The sequence below is a fragment of the Trichoderma gamsii genome, assembly GCF_001481775.2.
Source record: "Trichoderma gamsii strain T6085 chromosome Unknown Scaffold_20.2, whole genome shotgun sequence".
Lineage (NCBI taxonomy): Eukaryota > Fungi > Ascomycota > Sordariomycetes > Hypocreales > Hypocreaceae > Trichoderma > Trichoderma gamsii.
In genome coordinates, this window is record NW_020171357.1 from 128643 (window position 1) to 153032 (window position 24390).

Here is a 24390-nt window from a genome sequence, read left to right on the forward strand (position 1 = left end):
TTCCCAGTTGCTAAGGCATCTAATACAACTGACACGTTATACTATAGAAAGCACCGAGAAGACCGATCTACTGCACTCAGGTATCTGCATGTTGACAAGCACCCATTCAAATACCGGATAGATAGGTCATCCTCAAAGACAACGTGATAGGTTGTGTGTACTTTTATTGTATTTACTTCAGTCTTGCCAACCAGCACTCGTCTTCCGCTGGCTCTTTTGCTAGCTGCCTCATGCGTTGAAAACTCTCATCTCCAAAGCCGTAATCTAACAGCCCCAACTCTATTGCTCGTTGTGCATAACGAATTGTTTCCCAATATAATCCTTGTGTGCAGCTCATCAACGCTGCATACCAATAAGCCGAACTTGCTGGAGCGTGTAAGCGCTCTTGCTCGTAAAGGCTGATGAGCGTTTGTGCCATTTGCAGTGGTGCCGTTTCCCAGTCTTCCAGACGGTCGTTTATTGTTGTAATCTGGTCAAGGCGTTCGTCAGATGCGTGCGCTAACTCGGAGTGAAGGCTACACAAGCTGCAGGAGCAGTTGAATCCCCAGAGGGAAGATAATCTCTTGAGACGCCTTTGGCGTGTCATGTGAGGATCAATATATGTGATGGTAATCTCGGTGCCCGGAGTAATATCTGTAATAGCGTGCACGTAGTGTGTAAGAGTTTGCTTATCGAAAAAATAGGCTGCATTGGGGCGGCAATCGTGGTTGAGACGCTGCTAATTGTCAGCACAGGCATTGCTTCCGCTTGATTTTACAATCGCGTTGATTGTGCACTCACAGCTGTTTCGGGAAATACAGCGTAATATGTGACTTCATTCAGCTCAAGTACAAAAGCATTAGTGTCAATCCGGTCGCTCACTGGATCCGTCACTGGGCGGCCATATAGTGCCGAAAATAGCGTTCTTGATTTCAGTGGAAGGTTGTTGACAGCAGCATGTTCTAGTTCCAGCCACTCTTCCTTTTCTAAATCGCCAAAACTCTCTCCATCCAGCATCAAGATGGGAGTATGGGCAAATATCCTATCGCCGCGATGCAGCGTCTTATTTGCAATGAGGCCACGCCCTCTTCCGGGAAGCTCCCTTTCTTCAAACACTGGCGACAGTTGCTCATTGATGCCTAATAATGCATCGGCATCGGCAAATGCTGGTAATTGCTGTAGACTCTCCATGCGATCGGGTGTTGTCAAGATGGATATACCTCTGCCGCCTGCAAAGCTGCTGGACGAAAAGGCACAAAATGTTTCGGTGTTATTGCGACAGTCACTTTGTGATGTCCGTGGAGATGATGAATTTGCCACAAATACAGGATCGAAGTTATACTGATCAGAGGACCTGCACATCTCTAACCGACTTTGAAGCAGAGACGGATAGCAAACGTCTCCGGAAGTGATGTGGTGCCGTAGGGCTAGGGCCACGGTTGTGAAAGTAAACAATTCCGGAAGCATAATCAACTTCGTTATTGATCTTAGATGTTTCTCGCGGAAGAAAAAAAGAGAAAGAGTTCAGCCCGCCTACCAGCTTTTAGAGCGGCGCCGTCCATATGCCAGTCACCATCAGTGGCCATATAACCCGACAACCAGAGCTCTTGGCAACAAATGTTTGTTTACCAGGCAGGCTAGCTAGTTGCGACGAGGCAGTGAAACGTTAGTCATACAGCGACGTCTGAGGTCCAATCCAGGCGCCGCGTGTGCTTTCTCGAAAGACCCTAATCTGGCCTGTTAGATGCAAATCACAAGTAATTTTACGCGGACATGTGTCATTTTTTATTAACGTTATTAATAAGAATAAACTAAATTTAGACTCCAATCAATAACATATTACTGATACCTTGAACGAAAGCACAATGTCGTTGATGTGTCCAGAGTTGCCTGGGCGGCTCCACTCCAAGTGGCCAGCTGTTTGTTTTCGCCGCAGATTTAGAAACAGCCCAAGTATCATGGAATTGGATCTGTTGGCCGCAAAGCTTAATATCTGATGAACAATCCTGGGAACGCTGCTACTTGTATGCTTATTTCGCCTTGGTTATCTTATTCATTGATTAGGTAGATTGCGCAACCCTGCAAAAACTGAGATTAGTTGAATCTAAATTTTGAACCTTTTTCTAACCACTAGCTTCACGTTAGGCGATTTTTACTAGGGAAACGTGTTATCGACAAAATATTATTCGCTACCTGTAAGTGTCGCCGCTGTGGTGCTACAGGCAATGTCTCGGGTACGAGACCCAGCATCTCTGAATGGGCCAGCGATGGAAAAGAGCCGAGACAAATTCAAGAAACATGACTTACCGCCGTCGGACTTTGACGCGAGCTTTTTCTCTGATTGTAGATATTGTAGGGGAAGATTTGATTATGTGCCTCGAACGTGGCATTACAAATGCCAATGCTGCGTACCGTCGCCTGATTCTACCGGTTACATGCGTGGTTACCCCGTAATAAGCACGCGAGTAACCCTGCGCCTGCCAGATGCGGTGAGATTACTGAATGAATGAACATGAACTCCCAACCAGCTTCTTGTTGCGGGGTTGCTCTAAGAGACGTTTGGTGACTGTGTACTGTAAAGATGCACTGCCTGCAAGCTTTTCCATGTTATGCCTCCTTCAGGCAATAGCCGACCTCATTCACTCGTCTTGTAAGACTTGAACTATGCACTGCAGGACCTTTCGTTGCACGCTAAGATGATCTGAGTCACTGGGTGATCTGTGCTTCGCGTGTGCAGGTGGAAACACCTCGTCATCGCAACCTAACCAAGACCACGTTGTGTATTTGATCCGCTTAACTGCAGCTCTGAGCACATGCCCAGTTCCTCTTTGCAGTCGCTGTTTCACCGATATAATAAACAACTAGTCTGAGATTCAAGGACTTCTTTGATCATACTTGAATCGACATTGCCATTCTGCCTCTAGCACAGAAACATCGCCCAACGCTCTCCTCACAGAAACAAAATGAAGGCCTCCATCGCTCTCCTAGCGGCCACTTACGCCAGCAGCGCCCTAGCAACATCACTGGGTGGCACCGATCCTGAAAAAGATGCACGCGAGATTGTTATTGGAGAGTTTGAGCGCACAGGAGCTTTTGCAGTGAATACTCAAGCTCATCCAAATCTTGATGTTAACCAAGATGATGAGATAATCATTCCGGACTCAGAACAAGGAAAGGGCAAGGGCGATGGAAAAGGAAAAGATGATGGAAAAGGAAAAGGAAAGGGCAAGGATGACGGCAAAGGCAAAGATGATGGAAAAGGAAAAGGCAAAGGCAAAGACGACGGCAAAGGCAAGGACGATGGCAAGGGAAAGGGAAAAGGCAAAGACGACGGTAAAGGTAAAGATGATGGCAAAGGAAAAGGCAAAGATGATGGTAAGGGAAAAGGAAAAGGAAAAGATGATGGTAAAGGCAAGGGGAAAGGCAAAGATGACGGCAAAGGTAAAGACGACGGCAAGGGAAAGGGAAAAGGAAAAGATGGTGGAAAAGGCAAGGACGACGGCAAGGGGAAGGGAAAAGGTAAAGATGGTGGCAAGGGCAAAGAAAGCAGCATTTAATCTAATATAATGTTCTAGTATTTCTAGTTACCTAAAGTATCTGGTCAGTCGTACACAAGCTAGTACCATGACAAAAAGAAATTTAGTTGGATACTTTATATTCACTCTTTCTCTGGTTTTATAGCATTGGCTCCGTGAATCTTTTTCTTAGACATTGAGGTATTGTCCCTCTCAGTCGATTAAGCTACTAAGCTGTTGAGGCAGACCTTAATAAGAGAACTTTGTGCCTTCTTGACGCTTTTCATATTAGAGAGCTCATGCATAAATTAACGATTATTGTAACACAGTTTGTGTAGACGGTGATAGGGGTGACATCAACAAAAAGCAAAGCACTTGCAGTTATTCTTCTTACCTATAATAACCCTACATTGGCTATTATATCAAGTGCAGCACCTTATAGCCTTGAAGCTCCGGGAAGGGTCTCTTTCAGCTAGGTACATAGCTCAAGGCCTTAAAAGAATTGCATAGCAAGTATACTCAACCTTTAGGATGCAGAGGGCATTATTTAATGAGGGCTCCGCTTCATTGTATCCTTTAGGCTTGGTTGGTAGTGACCCCAAAAGTATAAACATCCTCTTTTCACCTGACACCATCAGCCCCGCAAACGATTGCCATTGGTTATTCCCTTGAATTGACGGGATTGAGAGCAGTCAGGTCCGACGCAATGTTGTATAAAGGTTTCAAAAGCACAGCTCTCGCAACTACTCAACATCCAACAAATCGTGGGTGGTGTAAGCTGTTGCATTGTTCAACCCGGCGACTACACGACCAAAGATTGTATCTCACTATACTATGCCAAATTTGAGATTTTGATAGATTAAACATACAAATTCTCTGGTGCATTCCACATAACTTTGTATGCTCAACAAGCTTTCACATGATACCTCTATAGATGACCTTTTCCACCTAAATCTCTCAAGGAGTTAAAATTCGTGGTCTAGCAGTCTCGTTATCCTGCGGTGTAAATATGGTGCATAGTGGCTGATTCAGATCTCTCCAATTTAACCTGCAAGAAACCGCATCTTAAGAGATCACGTTTCCACAGGAATGCAGCTTACGGATCTTAGAAGCGGACAGTAATAGTCGATCTACGCATGATATCATTAAAAACCCACTCTCTCCCAGTTCCAAACCCCATCCAAAATGCCGAGATCCATTTCTAAAAAATCAGGATCATCTACCGCTAGGGTGTTTTCTACAAATTGCAGTCCCTCGTCCGACTCACTGTGTAGTTGATTACTCGACTCGTTGATTGAATGAAAGACATCGTCGCTTGGTTCAAGGCTGTGATTTAGAGACTCTGTGGTGATATCGGTTTTGCCAACGCTCTCTAGCTCTTCCAGTAACGCTTTCTCCAATGGAAATAAGTTGGCACGATTTTTGAGTGCAGAGAGAATGCTCCATGTGAAATCACCCATCTTTGTGAAACCACGCAGCCGTTGAGATATATGTAACGCCTGTCCAATAGCGTAGATGACTTCTGATCGTCGAGGGATCATTGTACCATCAGCATCGTGTATCAGCAAAGAGCATAATAGTGCTGCATTATCGAAAGGACAGAACGCGACCATATAGTATTTTGCTTTCTGTGGAAAGCAAAAGTCAAACGTGTCTTTGCTCACAGACATGGCTTTAAGACTAAGGTCGACGACCTGCTGTATTAACAATGTAGTTTCAGAATCAAGCCCAGTTCCGACATGAGTTGTCGTTGAGAAGAGTTGGAATGAAGTCAGAATGGACCGTGCAAACATTAATTGTGTCATGTAGCCTACACAGTGAAGCTGTAGACGCTGGAATGGAATATGTGGATAGTCGTCATCCCAACGCTTGTCTGGGTTAATAATGTTGAAAACTGATGGCAGAGACAACATCCAGTTTTCCACAAAGGCGATTTTGGATTGGAGATTCGATCTGTCAACACGGTCACCTTCTCCAAGCTCTTTCGCAAGTTGACACTCCAATGTCTTGGCAACAATGTATGATGGAACGTCTGGATCAGCTCCAGCCTGGTCTAGGCCGGGATTGGGAAGCGGCACAGAGATTTCTGATTGTATTATCGGAGGACGATTAAAGCTTCCAGTCATATATCTTGAAGACGATTGTTAGCTATGACACATGGAGTAGCGGCTAGGGAATCAAGTGGCCGGTCTCAGCCAGCAACTAACCTATCCCAGGTATACAGGGCACACCATAGCCTTCGCCGGATCTCCAGATCGAATTCGTTCAATTCATCAGAAAATGCGTCCGTATGGATTCCTTGATGCAGTCAAGGTCAGTAAATTGGTGTCCATATAGTCATTCGTAGAACTTTACCGATTTCTTGAGCTTGCCTGACGGCAGCACCAAGCTCATGCCATGACCTGACAAAGTCGGCCTGTCCCTTATGCCATGTGGCAGCAAGGAACAGCTGCTGCGCATTCAGAAGGCCACCGGTTCCTGGAGACAAAAAAGAACTAATAGTCTGAGCAGCATCGTGGTAAGCTTTGCTCAGATTTTGGATGGAGTCTCCCAGATCCAATTCAAGCTGCGACGAAGCCTGTGGCGACAGGAATTGCGTGGAGTTGGCACAAATGCGAAGTATCAGGCAAGTAAGTGCCAAGGCCAACGGGTTGCGTAAGCTTTGGGCATCGCGGCGTTGAGACCACCATTCGACGTAGACCGCCATGAAAGAGGGCTGATGCAAGATTCCATAGTGGTAGTTGACGTTATCGAAGAAGTTTTTCAAAAGCATATCCGTATACGGCCGTGGTGAGACAGCACGAGAGGCTTGGACAATTGGCTCTGGAAGAGGCTCGGTAGACTCCACGTATTGGGTCTCCTGTGTATTGAGCTGAATCAGTAAAGACACTCTACATAAACACTGCTAGAGTCCCAGCAAAATAGCCCACCATGATGCTTCCAAACAGTGTATCATTTTTCGCGAACATGTAGCCTAGCATATGTACCGCAGATGCTGAGCTGGTACTGTTCGAGGCATCGTCTTGCGACTCAGAGACCGAGGTGGAGGAAGCAATCGAGGGTGTCTCCTTCGGCGCCCTTGTTTGCGTCTCATTTAGCCCGAGTCTATCGAGTGGGATAGAATGAATACGCCGGTAGTTGCAGACTCTTTTCAATCACTTACCGCTGATGCTTTCGAGTCGCCTGCGAGAATTGGCACATGTGAGCCACCTTTCGGCTCTTGCAGTGGTTGCATGGCCACTGGCGGTCACACTTCTTCTTCATCTTCCGGCACTCGAGGCACGCTGTGACCGTGCGGCCTCGGCAACGTTTGCTCGAATTTCTCTTTTCCAGCTCCATTATGGATTGTGTCACGATGCCGTATATCCAAGCTATTGATACAAGGCCCAAGTTTGTTTCCCACAACTACGTGTCCCTCGGCCGCTATATAGCGGGAAATTTGATGATTATCGGCTTTGGTTAATTGCGCTGGGCAAGCTCGAGTCTAGCGCCAAATTGCTGACCGATACTCCGCGCAGCAGCGGGATTCACCAGCATCGTCGGAAAAGCAGTAAAGAAAAATGTTGGATATCGCTGCTCAGATGTATTTAAAGAGGATTATGGTAGTTACTGAGACAAAATAGAATTCACTTTGATTGCATCGAATAAAGAACCTCAAGCACATATTCCAACCTTCCGAACACTATCTCACCTCATCCTTGATCTCTCTTACAACGTACCGTCGGGCGTCCAAAAGATCCACATCTAAACAAATTAAATAAACATCAATCCATCATCATGGCACCTCTTGTGTGGTTTATTACTGGCGCAAACGCCGGATTCGGCCTTCTTCTCGCAAACTTAGCCTTGTCCAAGGGCGATACAGTTGTCGCAACTGCCAGGAGCCTCTCGAAATTTCCCAAATCTCTTGTGGAGAACCCCAAGGCCCAATTGGTCGAAACAGAGATCACTGCAGCAGCTACTAGTATAACCGAGCTTGTCGATGCGGCTGCTGCCAAACATGGCCGTATTGATGTTCTGGTTAACAACGCAGGATATGGTCACATTGGCGCCGTCGAAGAAGTATCAGATGAACAAGCTCGGTACCAATTCGACGTAAACTTTTTTGGGTTGCTCAATTTCACGAGAGCAATTATCCCACACATGAGAAAGCAGGCGTCTGGCGTCATTGTGCAGCTTTCTAGTGGCGCGGGCGTTCTCGGCGCTCATGGTGGTCCGATTTACAGTGCTTCCAAGTTCGCTGTTGAAGGACTGAGTGAGGCTATGGCCAACGAACTTAAACCATTTGGCATCCGCGTTCACATCATCGAGCCTGGCATTTTCCGAACCGACTTCTTGAAGCCCATCTCCACCGGTCAGAATGTGGGCCGCCATTTGGAAGGATATGTGAATATGGAAGAGATCCTTGGTGGTTTGCATGGAAAGCAGCCAGGCAATGCAGAACTTGGTATCCAGCGCGTATATGAGATTGTCACCGGAACGGGCTTGGCCGCTGGGTTGGAAGATCAACTCCGTTTTCCCTTGGGGTCGGACTGCCACGCGATGCTTGAAACGAAACTGAAGATGCTGAACGAGACTGCCGAAAAAGTAAAGCACGTTACTTTAAGTACTGATTACTAGATGTTTTAGATGCATATTTGAATAGATGGTATAACTCACGTTATTCCAAAGAAATCGCCGACGTAAAACTTCTTTGACTTTCGTCATGAACATGTGGCGCTCAAGACTGGGCCCTACACCAGATCTACAAAGTGGGATGCGCAGACTGAATACTGACTAGCCAAGCCATCATCAGCTCTTAGCAGTGTGGTAGCAATGCTGTTAAACGTGCGACAATTGGACAAGATAGAGAGCATTAGTTTGAATTATAACGACGAAGTCTGTCCTACTGATGCCAGCTGAATCGCAATCTCTCGCAGCTTAGTCTCCAGGAGTATGTGAGCTCCACTGGTCGGCACCTTGCCAGCATGCATTGTCCCAACATTGGATAGCACCGATAACACGCAATCGCCATCATCCTTCCACCATAGAGCTCCCGTAAAGCCCAAGACACCGCCAAAGTGGCCCAGCCAGGCGTTTTCCTCAGAATCTTTCATTTTGAAGAGGCAATGGCCCATTTCGGAGGCCGCATTTGTAGTTGGCCGCCACATCTTCATTGTTGCCAAGGACTCGCTATTGAGAAGTCTCCCATCGCGAAGAGCGGTCGCGAATTGAACGAGATCAGAGGGTGACGAAAGCATGCCACCAGCTACCCATTCAACTGATAAGTTGGAAGCAGTGCAGTCTATAAGCCTGCCGTCATCAACCTCTGGCAAGGCAGGGTTCATGCCTGCTGTGTCGCGATACGATTCTGTAGCAAACTGGTATCGTCGTGGTATGTCGCCCTTGTTCTTGGATTCGTAACCCTCCAAAAAAGTATGCTCCATGGCAAGTGGCTCTAGAATTCTCCTTCGAATCTCCGCCTCTGCGGTGTTTTGTGTGATCTTCTCGATTATGAAACCCAGAAGCTCGTAGTTGGCATTAGAATAGTAGTAGTTGCCCCGTTCTGGAGCTGTCAGCCTCGGACGCCGAAGATAATCTAGAGGTTCGCTTTTGCTCCAGTTGTGAGCAGGTTCTAGTTCGCTGCCACGACTAGCCTTGATGCATTTAGGGTCATCTTCCCAGTTATCAATGCCAGTTCGGTGGGTAAGAAGGAGTGTGATAGTTGCTTCAGCGGCGTTGTCGATATTCTTGTATATTTCAGGATCTAGAAGCTGACCGACAGTATCTGATAGCTGGAGTTTGCCTTCTTCTATAAGCTGAAAAATAACAACAGCAGTAAATAATTTTGTAATACTGCCAATTCCAAAGATGTGCGACAGCTCGATTGGTTGTTGGTTGTGCAAATCCGCCATACCAGCTGTGAAAGTCCACAGCCCGCGTGCTGATCCTATTGCGGCAGAGATACCAGTTACACCGGCAATGATTGCTTGCTCAAATATTGCATTGATCTTGGCAATGCAGTCTGTTTCAGTCATACTATCGGAAGCCATTGAGATCGTGTTGCTTGACTTTGGTAGCCGTAACGTCTTGTTTGAGCGTGTTGAGAGACGGGTTTTGACCAATTGGTAAATGGAATGCTATGCACCCGGTGAAGAAGGTCCCGCGACAATAACAGCAGTGAAATAATCTTCTTATGATTACGGTCTGTTATGTGGTATATATGCAACCCAAGATATAAGAGCGATTTGAAGGAGGGGTAGAGAGAGAGATTTCTGTACTTAACTTAACGCCTGTTGATTTAGCTGTTCACCTAATGCAGCCTCGCCGAGCAAGACAAGTAAGTATCCACTTCGCTCCTCTGTGCCGCTCTAGATATTGGCTAGACGGGCCAATTACGAACATAGTTGCAACGTTTCCGTGGTGGATTTATGAGAAAATAATCATTTATAGCGCTGAAGAAAAAAAAAGACCAAAGAACTGAAGTAAACTGAGAATTTGGATTAGATAATCTAAGGTCTATATTCTGTATCTCTTTCATTTTTAGAAGGCGCCGGTAGCAAGAGGGCGCCTGTAACAAGAGGGCGCCGGTAGCGAAAGAAATTGATTAGTATTTTGAAGAGTAAAAGTCAACAACACAATATTTAGTCCTTCTTTTCTGTGCAAAACTGGGATATGAATTACTCAAGAGGTTCCTCAAGAGATTCCATGCCGGTTAGAAAATAGCTAGGATTATGTGTAACATCCACTTATATCTCAATCTGTAGCGTTTCATGTGACCCTTCCCTTTAGTTTTGGTAACAAGATACAAAGTATTTACCTACTTATATTGGTAGTCATTAACTTAGTATTTAATTCAATGGGCTGTGAATCGTCTCATATGGCACGTTACATTCAAGCAGTAGACGTCGTGAATTTTTATGTCCATCACCCCCTTCTTTTCAGCAGGTACTGCGATATTATATGTATCTAGCAAAGCCTTTACGCGTTTCAAACTTACTAATCCACGGCATAACTCGTATTGTCTCCAATAACTCAGTGCATGACTTCAGCTTCAGCTCCTTTGTCACATCTATTATCATTATATTGATCTCAGGCGAGATACTTGTATCAGGATATACAACTGTACACAGCAATACAAGCCACAGTTGCAGTACAGAAGGCCTCGAAGATGTGTGCGAAGATACTGTAATGCCTTGGCGTAAGAACTAAAAACCTTCGAAACATATGGTGTAGATGGTGCAGGGCATCCCTGGGACTGCTGCTTGAGGATGATTATGAAAGAGTGATACTAAGTCGACAGGCCGTAGAGATTGGTAGGTGTTGCTTTCCCAGGATCCTGTTCAGGCATTGAAAGGAGACCATGTGCTACTGGGTTAATTAGATAACCTAAGAAGACCGCATCGTACCATGCAGCATCCCCTCTTATAAATAGTTCGGATTCTATAGCCTTGTAACTCTGCGTTGTGGAAGCGGGATATGAGTCGGAGTTCTTGTTGTCCTAAAAGCAAGCCATGGAATTAATAATGTTGCAATTTTTTGGGCAAATGGATGCCGCATTGAGTGAATTCCCTCGAATCTCATTTGACATGCCCATTCCCAAAACACCGAGATCAAAGTATACGCGTACCCACAATTGGAGATGTGATTTGGCTTGTCCACGCTATGACTGTGTTGAGCCACCATCGAGACTTAAGAACAGGTCATCATAGAATTTGTCTCTAAGTGAGAAAACTTTCTCCCATTCTCTGATGGGTCTCCTTTTACAATTTGTCATCCCGATCTTCATTTCGCGTTTTGATAGTTCGAAAGTGTTCTCAGCTCGCATATAAAAGTCGGAGCTGCTCCTGCTCTATGTATTCCTGACATCAACATCGTCTACACCAGCTTTGACCTTGACTATTGCATCCAAGTCGCGCTCATTATCGTCATAACTCTCTACTGCAAATAATCCTTAGTCTCCAACTCAAGTCCAGGACGACCGAATTCGTACACTGGTTACATAACGAGACCATCATGGCCGTCGACACCGCCTCCAGTGCCGCATTTGAGTCTTTGGCTGAACCCAAAAATGACAACGATGTTGAGGTAAGCCCAGATACGAAGAAGATCGCTTCGATCAACGACGATAATATGGTGGATATTGGGGCCGCAGCGAACAAAAAGGAGAGCCATTTATCCGGGTTCAAATGGTTTCTCGTCTGTGCTTGCGTTTATGTCTCGGATTTTGTCTATGGCCTCGACACCACCATCGCGGCCGACATCCAAGGCGCGGTTACTCAAACCTTCGGAACTGTCAATCAACTTGCTTGGCTCGGCGCAGGATTTTCTCTCGGTTCCACTGCCGCCATTCTCCCTCGCGGTGCCTTATTCAACTCATTCGATCAAAAGTGGTTATATATCGCCGGCGTGCTGCTCTTTGAAGTGGGCTCTGCATTGTGTGGCGCCGCGCCAAATATGAATGCTCTCATTGTTGTTCGTGTTATTGCTGGCGCGGGAGGAACAGGCATATACCTCGAAACTCTCAACTTCTTCTCGTCTCACTTGATATCGCCGGAGCGACGTGGAGCTTACATCTCCGGCATCTCAATCGTCTGGGGCCTCGGCGCTGTACTTGGTCCTGCCATTAGCGGCGCTTTTAGTACCAGCAAAGCAACTTGAAGATGGGGCTTTTATATCAATTTAGTCCTGGGTGCAGTCGCTGCCGCCATTTGGCTATTTCTGCTGCCATCTATACATCCCTCTAACGGAATCTCCATCAAGGAGCGCCTGCTTAGGCTGGATTTTTTCGGCTTCATAGTGAGCGCCGGTGCTTAGACTACCTTCGCAGTTGTCTTCATTGCTGCTGGCAATAGCTGGGAATGGCAGGATAAGCGTACGATTGCACTTCTGGTGGTCTGCGGCGTCCTAACCCTAGCATATATCTTGCAACAGTATTTTTGCTTTCTAACGACGCCTACGACGCGATCGTTTCCTGGTCACTTGCTGTGCTACAGATCTCATATTCTTCTGAGCGCAAGCACCGCATGTGCTATCTCTAGCCTCTATGTCCCGGTGTATTACATTCCCGTCTACTTCCAGTTCGTGGAGTCCGATTCGCCGTTGAAAGCTGCTGTCCGAATTCTACCGCTTTTTCTCGTTGTCGTTGCTGTCAGCTTTTCGAATGGCAGCCTTCTTGCGAAAGTCAAATTCTATAAGCCACACCATCTTGTCTCTGGCGTTTTGATCACTCTAGGCAGTGCGCTGTTTTACGTCTATATCGGTCCATCCACGTCACCGGGTGTTATTTACGGCATTAGCGTTGTGATTGCCCTAGGAACTAGACTTACTTGGCAAATTGGGTACACCATTGCTACTCTCAAGGTATCTATCGCCTGAAGATATTGGGCATGCTATCAGCCTCCAAAACTTGGCCCAAATCGGTGGAACTACGATCGTTTTGGTCATTGAAGGACAAGTTTTCCAAACTGCTGCCATCTCTAATTTGAGCAAAGCTCTCAGCGGTCAGAGATACAGTGGTGCAGAAGTTCATGACGCTGTGGCAGGAGCACAGAGCGCCTTACTAAGTGGACTGGAAGGTGAATTGAGGGACCGTGCCTTGCTCCCTATCACAGACGCCATCAGAACCAGCTTCATTCCAGTTATCACGGCTGGAGCGCTAATTTTAGTCGCGGGCGCATTCATGAAGATGGAAAAGCTGTTCAATTAAGATTGTCGACCCTGTGTCCGGATTTCAGCAAATAGAGTCCAACATGGACAGCGATATCTCTATATGTATAATTTAGTTTGCATAACTTGAGATTTATAGCCAAATTAGAATGTCAGTTATTAATACTTTTTACCATAATAGCCCTTGAGAAGAGCATTATCAGCCTGACGACATTCCTCATATGCTGCAATGCGTTATCAAAAGACTGAGGTGTCAGCTGCTACTCATATACACTTACAAATATGGTGCGCGGCTCTCAAGCTATAGCATTTTGATATACTTTTTAGGGTAGCAATGAAACAATATCACAATGTAGCACGGTGTCATCCCACAATGCATTCGAAATTCCGGCGATATGGCTTGTGGGGTAGAACTTATGTATCCTTCAAGACAGACATTATATCGGCGTGAAAAAGAAAGACGAGAGACAGACACAACCTCATTCCCAGATATATAAAGGAGATTCGTTCTGGACATTAATGACTACGCGACTGGAGGTAGGCCGGTAGAGATATCTTTGTCGTACATGTAGCATAGCCAGAACAGCCTGCGGTGGTAATCTCTAGCGGGCATATTTCTGCCGCCTGGAGCATCTTAGGCATAATGGGTATCCAAGTGTGCGCTAAGTATCATAACACGACGGCACGCAATCGAGTGATACAGGGCAGCATCTTCTGTGTTCCCAGATAGGAGGCTGTGCATGCACTCATAATCCTCTATGTCAGCTTGGAATACATTCCGATCCTCGGGGTCACGGTAGAGGTCTCACATGCATGGCACAGATCTGCAGTGATTTGCCTTCAGAAAGACGTGAGGCATGAATTGCTGAGTTCTGAGTGCTCACTGATCGCTTTCGATCACGAGGAACGACTCAAGTTTGTCCCCCAAGAGGATCATTATAGCCAAGAAGGAGAAAACACATGCTTTGGCACGATTCGAATCACGGGAATGATCAGCTACGTCATTGAAAGCCCGACTGTCAGTACTCGAAAATGAATCAATGCCCACAATTGGGAACACCAATCGCAAGGCGGACGTACGGAAGACAGAGAAGTAAGCTTCTACGGTCGATCGATCTGGGAGTTTGAAGCCATTATCGATAGAGACTTGGCTTGGTTGGATCTGTTTCTTCCTCTGGCAAGGTGGCCAAGCCCCGCCCTCGTCTGATAAGAAAGTAATACCCATGAAGGAGCTGACGCCCCAAAGGCGAGATCTGGTAAAGTACTGGCCACCAAAATTAGTACCAACCTGGATAGCGTTGGTGCCAGTGCCAGTTCCGACTGGCGAGGTGTTCATGCTGTTAGGGCTACGTTTTGTGCTCTCGAGTCTACGTGACTGGATGGAGATGCGTGGGTCGCCCACGGCTCCCAAACTATCGCCGTATTTGGCTCCGATGGCTTCTAGGCCACGGTGTGATGCTTTCTGTAGAGTGGTAATGAGGCACAGGCCACGGCGCGGGCTGAGATGATTCTTACCTGCGGCATTTGGCGCGGAGGAGCGGCCGGTTGAATGATTTACACCAGTCATATTGGTTCGAGGCTCTATCACTGTGAATCTGAACAGGGAGCAAGGAGATATGCATTAGTACTAGAGGGTATAGGGTTGGGATAGCGGACCGTGACGCTTTTTCGTCGATGCCAATGGGGACGGTCGAGGTGATGGACGAGAATAGCCGACAAGACCTAGAAAGTACAAAGCCGACTAAGCTTGGGATACCTCTCCGCATCAGCGAAGTCGGTTGCTTGACTCACCTCACCCGCTGAGCAAGCGGTACCAGGAAGGCGTACCGAGTACGGGAAATTTGAAGCTCGATGTTATGCCCCGGGTATTTTCGAAAACAAGTCTCCTGCAGGCAAGTGGCAAGTGTACTAGCTTAATATGTATGAATATCTGGTGGTATGTATGCTCTGACCGAAGATCGATCCATTGGTTATAACAGTACATGAGCTAATTATATCTAAACAAATTACGAAAGGAACTCTCACTTTTATACATCTTGTTAATGACGGCCAGAACGACCATATATTTATCTAAAAGCCACCAGCAACCAGCTCATAAAACTCTCCCGGCTCACCTGCCCATTGAGGGAATGACGTACTCACGGTCTGGTAGGACTCGATAGGCAAGAAGCTGTCGAGCGTAGACTTAGGACACTTCGCGTCGGAGTCAAGCGGCTTCCCGTTAAAACGATCCTCGATCCAGTCAAGCCACTGCTGTCTGGTAGCGTCCATGGAAGAGAAGTGTTGAGCACCAGTGACGGTGACGAATTCGAAGGGTCCGCTGTGATGCTTCTCACAGGTCGACTCGAACACTGACATCCTGGTCTCATACGGCGTAGTGGAGTCGGCGGTTCCAACGAACATGACCATTGGGGCCTTGTAAGGCCGGTTGCCAGGGCTTGTGTATTTATCCCAGGTTGTTGCGTACCATGACTCGTTCCATGCGGGATTGAGCATTTCAGTAACATTTGCCAAGAATAGGACTTCAGAAACGTACTGGCCGCCTTGAATTTCGGTAAGAAGCTCCGTACGCGCAATACCTAGCGGCGAAAGCCAGTCTGACAACTCAAAGTCGGGGTACATCAAGTCCAGGTCCTTGCCAATCCAGGCGCATTGGGCTTGAGGAGCTGAGAAGAGCGTGTGTATTCCAGGTGCAAAGAGGATAGATCCTAGATAACCGTCTTCCAAGTCTGTGAACATCTTGCGAGAGTTCTCAGCAAGGATCTCTGAGACGCCCCAGGCCGCGGCTCCACCTTGGCTGTGGCCGATGTTGACGTACTCGTCGGTGATCCGACCAGAAAATGCGCTGCGAGCGGCTCGAAGAGCATACAGGCTGTCAAAACCGTTGGCCAAACGGTTCTGGTACTGATGCGGGACGTGGCTCCCATCCCAAGATGTTTGAACGCCAAGGCCAGTGTAATCAGCAGCGACCACAGCGTAGCCGGCTTGAGCAAGTGTAAACGGGACGATGTTACCGTAAAAGAGAGATCGATGAGCGGAAGGGGAGGCGTCGGCATAGTAGCCAGAGGTGCCGTGTGACCAGAGGGCGACGGGAACTTTGCCCTGCTTCGATTGTTTCTTTGAGTGCTCCAATTTCTTGGGCGTGAATGGCCATAGGACATAAGCAGAGGCAGGTACTAAGGTCCCATTGGCGGTAGTCGAGGCATAGATGAAGCGCGAGAGGGAGGTACCGGCAGGAATATTCCAGGCCGCAGGATTGGTAACATGTTCGATCTTGAGAACCTGACCAGGAGTTTTCGGGATGATAGTTTTCTTCTTGTCAAGCTTATAGAAGCTATCCTGGCCGGGTCCGCCGTAGGCGAGTTGCGAGCGGTCGAAGTTAATGATAGTCTCGATGTCTTCAGCTAGCTCTGGCCAGAGCTGACCTAGCTCGATTTGTTTCTCAGAGAGTTTAAAGGAAGAGTTGAAGGCCGTCGACTGGCTAATGGGCTTCGGTAGCGTGGGTAACTCTTGAGCAAAACTGGTTGCTGCAAAGAGTAGCGTGACATAGGTTGATTTCATGGCGACTTAGGGGACCTGGGAGGATTCTGAAAATATTTTGGTATAGTAGTAATGGAGAGCAGAAACCTAGTTCTCTCAGCTCGAGGATATGCTTATATTTGTTCTCAGGCTGCGGAAGGTTCGGTCTTCAAAAACGCAGTTATAACTCAGTTACGCTCCGAAGATTACTACAAGGTGTCGAAATTAAAACATGACAATTTCGATCCCTGATTTTCATAGTGAGGCTAAGCTTATAATTTGAGTTCCCGTATACGAAAACGATTCCGATACTACTTTTGCGTAACATTAGTCGTGTTGCGTATTCTTTCTGAACCTAGAGTTACTCTTTTGAGGAGCTTTGCTGGGATAAGGAATCCGAGACATTAAAAAATAAGGCGTGGCACGGTTAGTACTTTACAAAATCAATCTTTGAGACTAATTATGCGTATTGTTAGTGGCGTATTGCGTATTCTTTCTGCCACAGCGCTTACTTGTCTACTGTATCCGAAAACGCTGACCCTTAATATTCCTAATAAGGCGAGACTAGAATTTGATTTTAGGTGTCTATAGTTTATGAGATTAATTTCGAGATTATGTAGTAATTGTGCATGTATGAATAGTTAGTAGCGTATTGCGTATTCTTTTCTAGCTATCTATATGAGATAGGGCACCTAGATCCCGGCTACGCAGACTTATAATACATTAAGTTGGAGACATCTTTATGGTTGCCTCCCAAGGCTTAACCCTTCCATTTATTCCTTGATTTCGAGTTACCCTGTGTGTCTTGGGGGGAAAAGGTAAATAAGAGGGCAGAATTAATATGCTGTAACTTAGTGGGGTATATGCTGTAAGTTAAGAGCTAGCTTTGTTTTTATACCGAAATTAGCATTTAGCTGTAATTAGCCACAGGTCCGATTTTATTATTAGGATTAATAGGACTACTTATAGTCGCAAAGGCAATATAATTATTATTAAATTTTAGTATGTTAAAGGTTAGAATTACTAAAGGCAGAAGGAGATAACTTTTAGAAGTTTGGGTGCTTGTGCCCTAGCACATACAACGCTTAATATTTTGACAATGTTAAGGGACAATAGGGTTTTAGATTAAGAACACCTTTTAAACATGCTCTAGCTTATCTTGCCAGCGGGATATACTCTCATGCAGTGCAATTTACATAATTCAGTGATATATTAGCACCCCTTTAATCACTTACAGAAGTGGACTGAATAATATGTTGCGCCACGACATGGTATGGAATCCAGTAACTGTAGAATACCCGAGCATTCTTGGATATTGAAGCTGTTAGGCTGCGCTAAACACGCTCCAAGGCCTCCGAGAATCTCCGGGTAAGTAGCTTCAAGACAGCTCTTTTTCTGGTGTGATTAAGAGTTGTGGAAGCTATATATACTTTGGAAAACCGATGCCCCGCAGCAGAAACTCAATGTAAACGGATGATGCTTGCCCAATAGCTCTCGCATAACAAATCTAAGCCCTGAGCGAATTCAAGAAAAGGTGGCCCTGTTGTAATGAAACTATTGTACGAGCTTATCAGCTTCTGACTTACAAATAGCTTCAAACAATTGATTTGTTATGCATTGTCGCAAACAGACAGGAGTTATTGTATGCTTATATAATATTAGACTTGACTCACTTGCCGTGATCCTAAGCCGTTGCCGGTCTTCCCGGGTACTAGCTTGCCTGCCTTCTAGAAGTTTACTTCGTTCGTTGACACTTCTCGTAGCATGGCAATGACCTATGGTATTTTTTTTCTGGCTCTGTGGTTTCCATATTCTTCTCCTACAATTCGACGATGGCGCCTCCAAGTACAAGCATGGCTCAGCCGTTTTCATATAGTATTGTTCATTCGGAAGATGTATATATACGTAAGATCCAGAGAAAAGTCCATGGAGATATGAGAGGCCGCGGATATTGACAAGGCGAATGAGCAAAGCTGAAGGGGCTGGAACCTCTCGATTGTAAGGCGTAGCGTGGGCTTGGGAATATATAAGTGGAAACAGGGGTTTACCTCCCTCGGTAGAGTGTAACCGATCCCGAGGGAGGAAACAAAAAGACTGCTACGCTTTGCGAGCAAGCTATAGTAAAAGATTGCCCATGTTTTTTTGCCATTGCATGGCCCGAGAAGAATTGCCGATTCCGACCCTGACACGTAAGTTTTCGGGACCCCATTCCGCTAATCGGATAGAAATTTCCAGCCGGCCGTGCCGTTGCACGCAGCCACACAGATCTTGGGTATCCATAATCAACCTGAGTAGCACCCAAGTGGGGCTATTGAGATCTTGGGAAAGCTAGATGCATTAACAGAGTGTGTAGGTTTCAGGCACGCGCATCTCTTCATTCTCATAGGTCGCTCAATAGAAATTGTATATGCCTTTGCTATATGCGTGACATTATGACTTTTATATTTTCGATGAAGGAAGATTTTCTTGCTTCAACAATGATAATTTACAAACATATTACCTAGTTCCTGTCAAGTCTATACAAGTATGTTGCAACCACTTGACTCTTTCCGAGTCAAAGAAAAGGAGGCACTGACAGGGCAAACTAACACTATGGACTTTCAACTTGCACATAATACTCAGAAGAGCCACATAACTCGTATCGCGTCATTGGGTAATTAATGGACCCCAACTCTGCCCCTTTCTCTTAGAATCGGCGATAGCGAAAAGCGTATCTCCTGCATTACGTTTACAGGGAGCAACAAAATATCCCTCTATCCACTGTTGATATCGCCCCTCATCGTGGATACTCACCTGAACAAAGGGCCCAGATAAGATACAATGAATGTGGTACATCGGAGACTCCGGCCCTACCCATAAGGATGCCATATTTAACATCCTCAGTTTCCTCTATGTCTAGTCACTTTAAAAGTCATGAATGGAGTGTGTGTTTTTTAATTCCATGAACTTAGCTAAACTCTAGCCATCATGGATCACAATGGCCTTTTCAGCGACTCTGAGACAGATGTCTCTGAAGCAAAGGAGCACGAAACTCGCACCGCTCCCCATCGCAACATGCGGGAAGCCTCCAGTGCCGAAACTCTCGCCTTCTACCAAGCCGACAACACACCAAAGCCCAAGAGAAATGCGGAATGGGGCATGACCCCTCAACTGATTCAGCAACAAGAGCGTGAAACTGCGGCAGGCTTTAAACGACGCGAGCTCGGTGTCACCTGGGATAACCTCACTGTCGAGGTCCCCGCTGCTTCGGCCGCTGTCAAGGAAAACCAACTGTCTCAGTACAATATACCACAGCTCTACAAGGACTGGCGTCAGAAGCCACCTATGAAATGTATTCTTAAGGACAGTCACGGTTGTGTGAAGCCCGGAGAAATGCTACTGGTGCTAGGTCGCCCCGGATCCGGTTGTACCACCCTTCTCAAACTACTATCCAACCGTCGACTGGGATACCATACAATCAAAGGCAATGTCCGGTTTGGAAATATGACTGAGAAAGAGGCTGCTCAGTATCGAGCCCAGATCGTCATGAACACCGAAGAGGAGCTTTTTTATCCTCGACTGACGGTCGGCCAGACGATGGATTTTGCCACTAAGCTTAAAGCTCCTGCTCATCTTCCTGATGGTACTAGCTCAGCGAAGGATTACACAGCTGAGACCAAACAGTTTCTTTTGGAATCTATGGGAATCGCCCATACATTTGAAACGAAAGTTGGCAACGAGTTTGTTCGAGGCGTATCGGGCGGTGAACGAAAACGTGTGTCGATTATTGAATGCCTGGCTACCAGAGGGTCAGTGTTCTGTTGGGATAATAGCACGCGTGGTCTGGATGCAAGTACAGCATTGGAATGGGCCAAGGCTCTTCGTGCCATGACCGATGTCCAGGGGCTTTCGACTATCGTCACCCTATATCAAGCTGGAAACGGCATCTATAACCTCTTCGACAAAGTCTTGGTCTTGGATGAGGGAAAGCAAGTATTCTATGGCCCTGCTGCGGAGGCGAAGCCATTCATGGAAGATTTAGGGTTTGTGTATACGGACGGTGCTAATATCGGTACTAACTTCCCCATGCCTCTTAATTATATGGAGCTATAATACTAACTAATGTTAAAGGTGACTTTCTCACCGGCGTGACCGTGCCTACCGAGCGAAAGATCCGACCTGGCTATGAAAACACGTTTCCACGGAATGCTGATGCCATTTTGGCAGAGTATGAGCGATCTCCAATTCGCAGCTCCATGGCATCGGAATACGACTACCCGAACTCCCAAGATGCGCGCGACCGAACGGAATCGTTCAAAGAGTCTATTGCTTTTGAAAGAAATAAACATTTACCGAACAATTCTGTCCTGACCACTAGTTTCATGACACAACTCAAAGCGTGCACCCGCCGCCAATACCAGATCCTGTGGGGTGAAAAGTCAACATTTTTGATCAAACAGGTCCTGTCACTCGCCATGTCTCTCATTGCCGGCGCTTGCTTCTATAACTCACCTGACACATCTGCTGGCCTTTTTACCAAAGGCGGCGCGGTCTTCTTCTCTCTCTTGTACAATTGCATCGTCGCCATGTCCGAAGTTACGGAGTCGTTCAAGGGACGGCCCGTCCTGGTTAAACACAAGTCCTTTGGCTTCTACCACCCATCTGCATTTTGTCTGGCACAGATTACAGCAGACATCCCCGTCTTGTTACTGCAATGCACCATTTTCACTGTTGTGATATACTGGATGACCGGACTCAAAGCTACTGCATCTGCATTCTTTACATTTTGGGCCATTCTTTGGGCAACTACGCTGGTGAGTGAAAATTATATGTGGTTTTTGATATTTCTCAAACTGACCAATAAAAGTGCGTTACAACCTTGTTTAGAAGTATCGGTGCCGCATTCAGTACTTTCGAAGCCGCTTCTAAGATATCCGGAACGGCCATCAAGGGAATTGTCATGTACGCTGGATACATGATCCCGAAGCCGCAGATCAAGAACTGGTTTTTGGAGCTGTACTATACCAACCCATTTGCGTATGCGTTCCAAGCAGCCTTATCGAATGAATTCCACGATCAACATATCCCCTGCGTCGGCACCAACCTCGTCCCTAGTGGACCTGGATACGAGAATGTCGATTCTGCCAACAGGGCCTGCACTGGCGTCGGTGGTGCTTTGCCGGGTGCGGATTATGTCACTGGCGACCAGTATCTATCCTCACTGCACTACAACCATTCTCAGCTCTGGCGAAATTACGGTATTGTTTGGGTTTGGTGGGCCTTATTTGCCGCCATCACCATTGTTTGCACATGCTTTTGGAATGCTGGCGGCGGTAGCGGTGCTTCGCTGCTAATTCCTCGCGAAAAGCTCAGTAAATTCCGCGCCTCCGCGGACGAGGAGTCACAGAGCCAAGGAGCAGAGCAATCGAAAGAAACCACCGTTGGCAATGGCGCGGGAGAAGTGGACGGTAACTTGTCTCGCAACACCTCCATCTTTACTTGGAAGAATCTCAAGTATACGGTCAAAACTCCATCAGGTGATCGTGTGCTCTTGGACAATATCCATGGATGGGTTAAACCAGGTATGCTCGGAGCACTGATGGGTTCCTCTGGCGCGGGTAAGACCACCTTGCTCGATGTCCTCGCCCAACGGAAAACCGACGGCACTATCAACGGTAGTATTCTTGTTGATGGTCGCCCTTTACCGGTTTCCTTCCAGAGAATGGCTGGGTATTGCGAGCAACTGGATGTTCATGAACCTTTTGCCACAGTCCGTGAAGCTCTCGAGTTTTCTGCGCTACTACGCCAGCCTCGAACAGTTTCAAAAGCCGAAAAGCTCAAGTATGTCGAAACTATTATTGACCTTTTGGAACTCCATGATTTGGCAGATACGCTTATCGGCACTGTTGGAAATGGCCTTAGTGTTGAGCAGAGGAAGCGTGTCACTATCGGCGTCGAGCTCGTGTCCAAGCCAAGCATCTTGATTTTTCTTGACGAACCTACTTCTGGTCTCGATGGGCAATCTGCCTATAACACTGTTCGCTTTCTGCGTAAATTGGCTGATGTTGGCCAAGCTGTATTAGTCACAATCCATCAGCCCTCAGCTCAATTGTTTGCACAATTCGACACTCTCTTACTTCTCGCACGTGGAGGCAAAACGGTTTACTTTGGCGACATTGGCGACAATGGAAAAACCATCAAGGAATATTTTGGACAATACGGTGCCGCTTGCCCCGTCGAGGCCAATCCTGCCGAGTTCATGATTGACGTCGTCACTGGTGGCATCGAAAGCGTCAAGGACAAGGACTGGCACCAAATTTGGCTCGAGTCTCCAGAGCATGATCAAATGATTACTGAACTCGATAATATGGTTTCTGAAGCTGCTGCTAGACCGGCCGGAACTGTTGATGACGGCCATGAATTCTCAATGCCAATGTGGGAGCAAATCAAAATTGTGACGCAGCGCATGAACGTTGCTCTATTCCGAAACACCAATTATGTCAACAACAAATTTTCATTGCATGTTATTTCCGCATTATTGAACGGATTCTCATTTTGGCGTGTTGGTGGCAGCGTATCCGACCTGGAACTCAAAATGTTTACAGTTTTCAACTTTGTCTTTGTTGCGCCTGGCGTTATTAACCAACTTCAACCACTTTTCATCCAAAGACGGGATATCTACGACGCGAGAGAGAAGAAGTCAAAGATGTACTCCTGGGTCTCATTTGTTATTGGCCTGATTGTGTCTGAGTTCCCCTATCTCTGCGTGTGCGCGGTCCTCTATTTCGCTTGTTGGTATTACTGCGCGCGATTAAATGATAATTCGAATCGCTCTGGCGCGACATTTTTCATCATGCTTATTTATGAATTCATCTACACGGGTATCGGCCAATTCGTCGCGGCTTATGCACCCAATCCCACATTCGCAGCTTTGGTTAATCCTCTCATTATCAGCATACTCACTCTCTTTTGCGGCATCTTCGTTCCGTATAGACAGCTGAATGTCTTCTGGAAGTATTGGTTATACTGGCTGAACCCCTTCAATTACGTGGTTTCGGGTATGCTCACTTTCACCATATGGGGTACCGGGGTCCACTGCAAGGAGGAAGAGTTCGCCGTCTTTGACCCAAGTAATGGCACATGCGGCGACTATCTCCGCGACTATATGGCCGGGAGCGGTTGGCGGATCAATTTGACGAACCCAGATGCTACATCGGGCTGCCGGGTCTGCGAGTATAAGAGTGGCAGCGACTTTTTGACAACACTCAACATTAACCACTACTATTACGGCTGGAGAGACGCGGGCATCACAGTCATCTTCGCTATCTCTGGGTACGCACTGGTATTTGGTATGATGAAGCTTCGAACTAAAGCGTCAAAGAAGGCCGAATAAGCACATAAATAGCATGGTGCAGGAAGACTGGAGTCTAGGTTGAAAGCGCTTGGGATTAAAGGATAGACAGATTGTGGTTTAAATTACATTTAGAATGGCAAAGTATTAGAGCGTTACTAGAATATAGATTATAGAACTGTTAATCGTCATATTATATATGTATTGGACAATTTATTGTGACCGTGTCTGACATGAAATTTCCCGCGGGAAATATAGCTTTAAATACTGTCTAGTACTTCACTAGTCCAAGTCCAGAGTTTGTTAGCTATCTCTTCGTTCTTCGCTGTCTTGTCTTTGTCCACATCGCTATTGCTTAATATTCCCACTGGCTTATAGTATGCTCCATTGACAAGTTCA

At 46.5% G+C, this 24390-nt stretch overlaps 10 protein-coding genes across 10 annotated transcripts; 4 read left to right on the forward strand and 6 right to left on the reverse strand.

The window, feature by feature from the left end:
- Positions 1-172: 172 nt before the first annotated feature.
- On the reverse strand, positions 173-1446 carry TGAM01_v206035 (hypothetical protein; the record flags this gene model as incomplete). Its single annotated transcript, XM_018802712.1, has 2 exons — positions 173-715; positions 781-1446. 2 exons carry the CDS (start codon positions 1444-1446, stop codon positions 173-175), a joined length of 1209 nt encoding a protein of 402 aa, XP_018664219.1.
- A 1496-nt stretch (positions 1447-2942) lies between these two features.
- On the forward strand, positions 2943-3536 carry TGAM01_v206036 (hypothetical protein; the record flags this gene model as incomplete). The annotated part of the gene is made up of 1 exon (XM_018802711.1): positions 2943-3536. The coding sequence occupies one exon, from the start codon at positions 2943-2945 to the stop codon at positions 3534-3536; it is 594 nt and encodes a 197-aa protein (XP_018664218.1).
- A 1103-nt stretch (positions 3537-4639) lies between these two features.
- TGAM01_v206037 (hypothetical protein) lies at positions 4640-6833 on the reverse strand (the record flags this gene model as incomplete). Its single annotated transcript, XM_024549778.1, has 5 exons — positions 4640-5624; positions 5702-5792; positions 5850-6354; positions 6425-6599; positions 6658-6833. 5 exons carry the CDS (start codon positions 6831-6833, stop codon positions 4640-4642), a joined length of 1932 nt encoding a protein of 643 aa, XP_024405440.1.
- Positions 6834-7271: 438 nt separating this feature from the next.
- On the forward strand, positions 7272-8114 carry TGAM01_v206038 (hypothetical protein; the record flags this gene model as incomplete). Its single annotated transcript, XM_018802709.1, has 1 exon — positions 7272-8114. One exon carries the CDS (start codon positions 7272-7274, stop codon positions 8112-8114), a length of 843 nt encoding a protein of 280 aa, XP_018664216.1.
- Positions 8115-8359: 245 nt separating this feature from the next.
- TGAM01_v206039 (hypothetical protein) lies at positions 8360-9526 on the reverse strand (the record flags this gene model as incomplete). Its single annotated transcript, XM_018802708.1, has 1 exon — positions 8360-9526. The coding sequence occupies one exon, from the start codon at positions 9524-9526 to the stop codon at positions 8360-8362; it is 1167 nt and encodes a 388-aa protein (XP_018664215.1).
- A 1963-nt stretch (positions 9527-11489) lies between these two features.
- Positions 11490-12851, forward strand: TGAM01_v206040 (hypothetical protein; the record flags this gene model as incomplete). The annotated part of the gene is made up of 2 exons (XM_018802707.1): positions 11490-12114; positions 12304-12851. 2 exons carry the CDS (start codon positions 11490-11492, stop codon positions 12849-12851), a joined length of 1173 nt encoding a protein of 390 aa, XP_018664214.1.
- Positions 12852-14022: 1171 nt separating this feature from the next.
- Positions 14023-14709, reverse strand: TGAM01_v206041 (hypothetical protein; the record flags this gene model as incomplete). Its single annotated transcript, XM_018802706.1, has 1 exon — positions 14023-14709. The coding sequence occupies one exon, from the start codon at positions 14707-14709 to the stop codon at positions 14023-14025; it is 687 nt and encodes a 228-aa protein (XP_018664213.1).
- A 503-nt stretch (positions 14710-15212) lies between these two features.
- TGAM01_v206042 (hypothetical protein) lies at positions 15213-16703 on the reverse strand (the record flags this gene model as incomplete). Its single annotated transcript, XM_018802705.1, has 1 exon — positions 15213-16703. The coding sequence occupies one exon, from the start codon at positions 16701-16703 to the stop codon at positions 15213-15215; it is 1491 nt and encodes a 496-aa protein (XP_018664212.1).
- A 1465-nt stretch (positions 16704-18168) lies between these two features.
- Positions 18169-18731, reverse strand: TGAM01_v206043 (hypothetical protein; the record flags this gene model as incomplete). The annotated part of the gene is made up of 2 exons (XM_024549779.1): positions 18169-18215; positions 18335-18731. Coding segments are annotated over 2 exons (444 nt in total), but the record flags the coding sequence as incomplete, so codon positions are not given.
- Positions 18732-19628: 897 nt separating this feature from the next.
- On the forward strand, positions 19629-24033 carry TGAM01_v206044 (ABC-2 type transporter; the record flags this gene model as incomplete). The annotated part of the gene is made up of 3 exons (XM_018802704.1): positions 19629-20712; positions 20772-21454; positions 21508-24033. 3 exons carry the CDS (start codon positions 19629-19631, stop codon positions 24031-24033), a joined length of 4293 nt encoding a protein of 1430 aa, XP_018664211.1.
- Between the last annotated feature and the right edge of the window lie 357 nt (positions 24034-24390).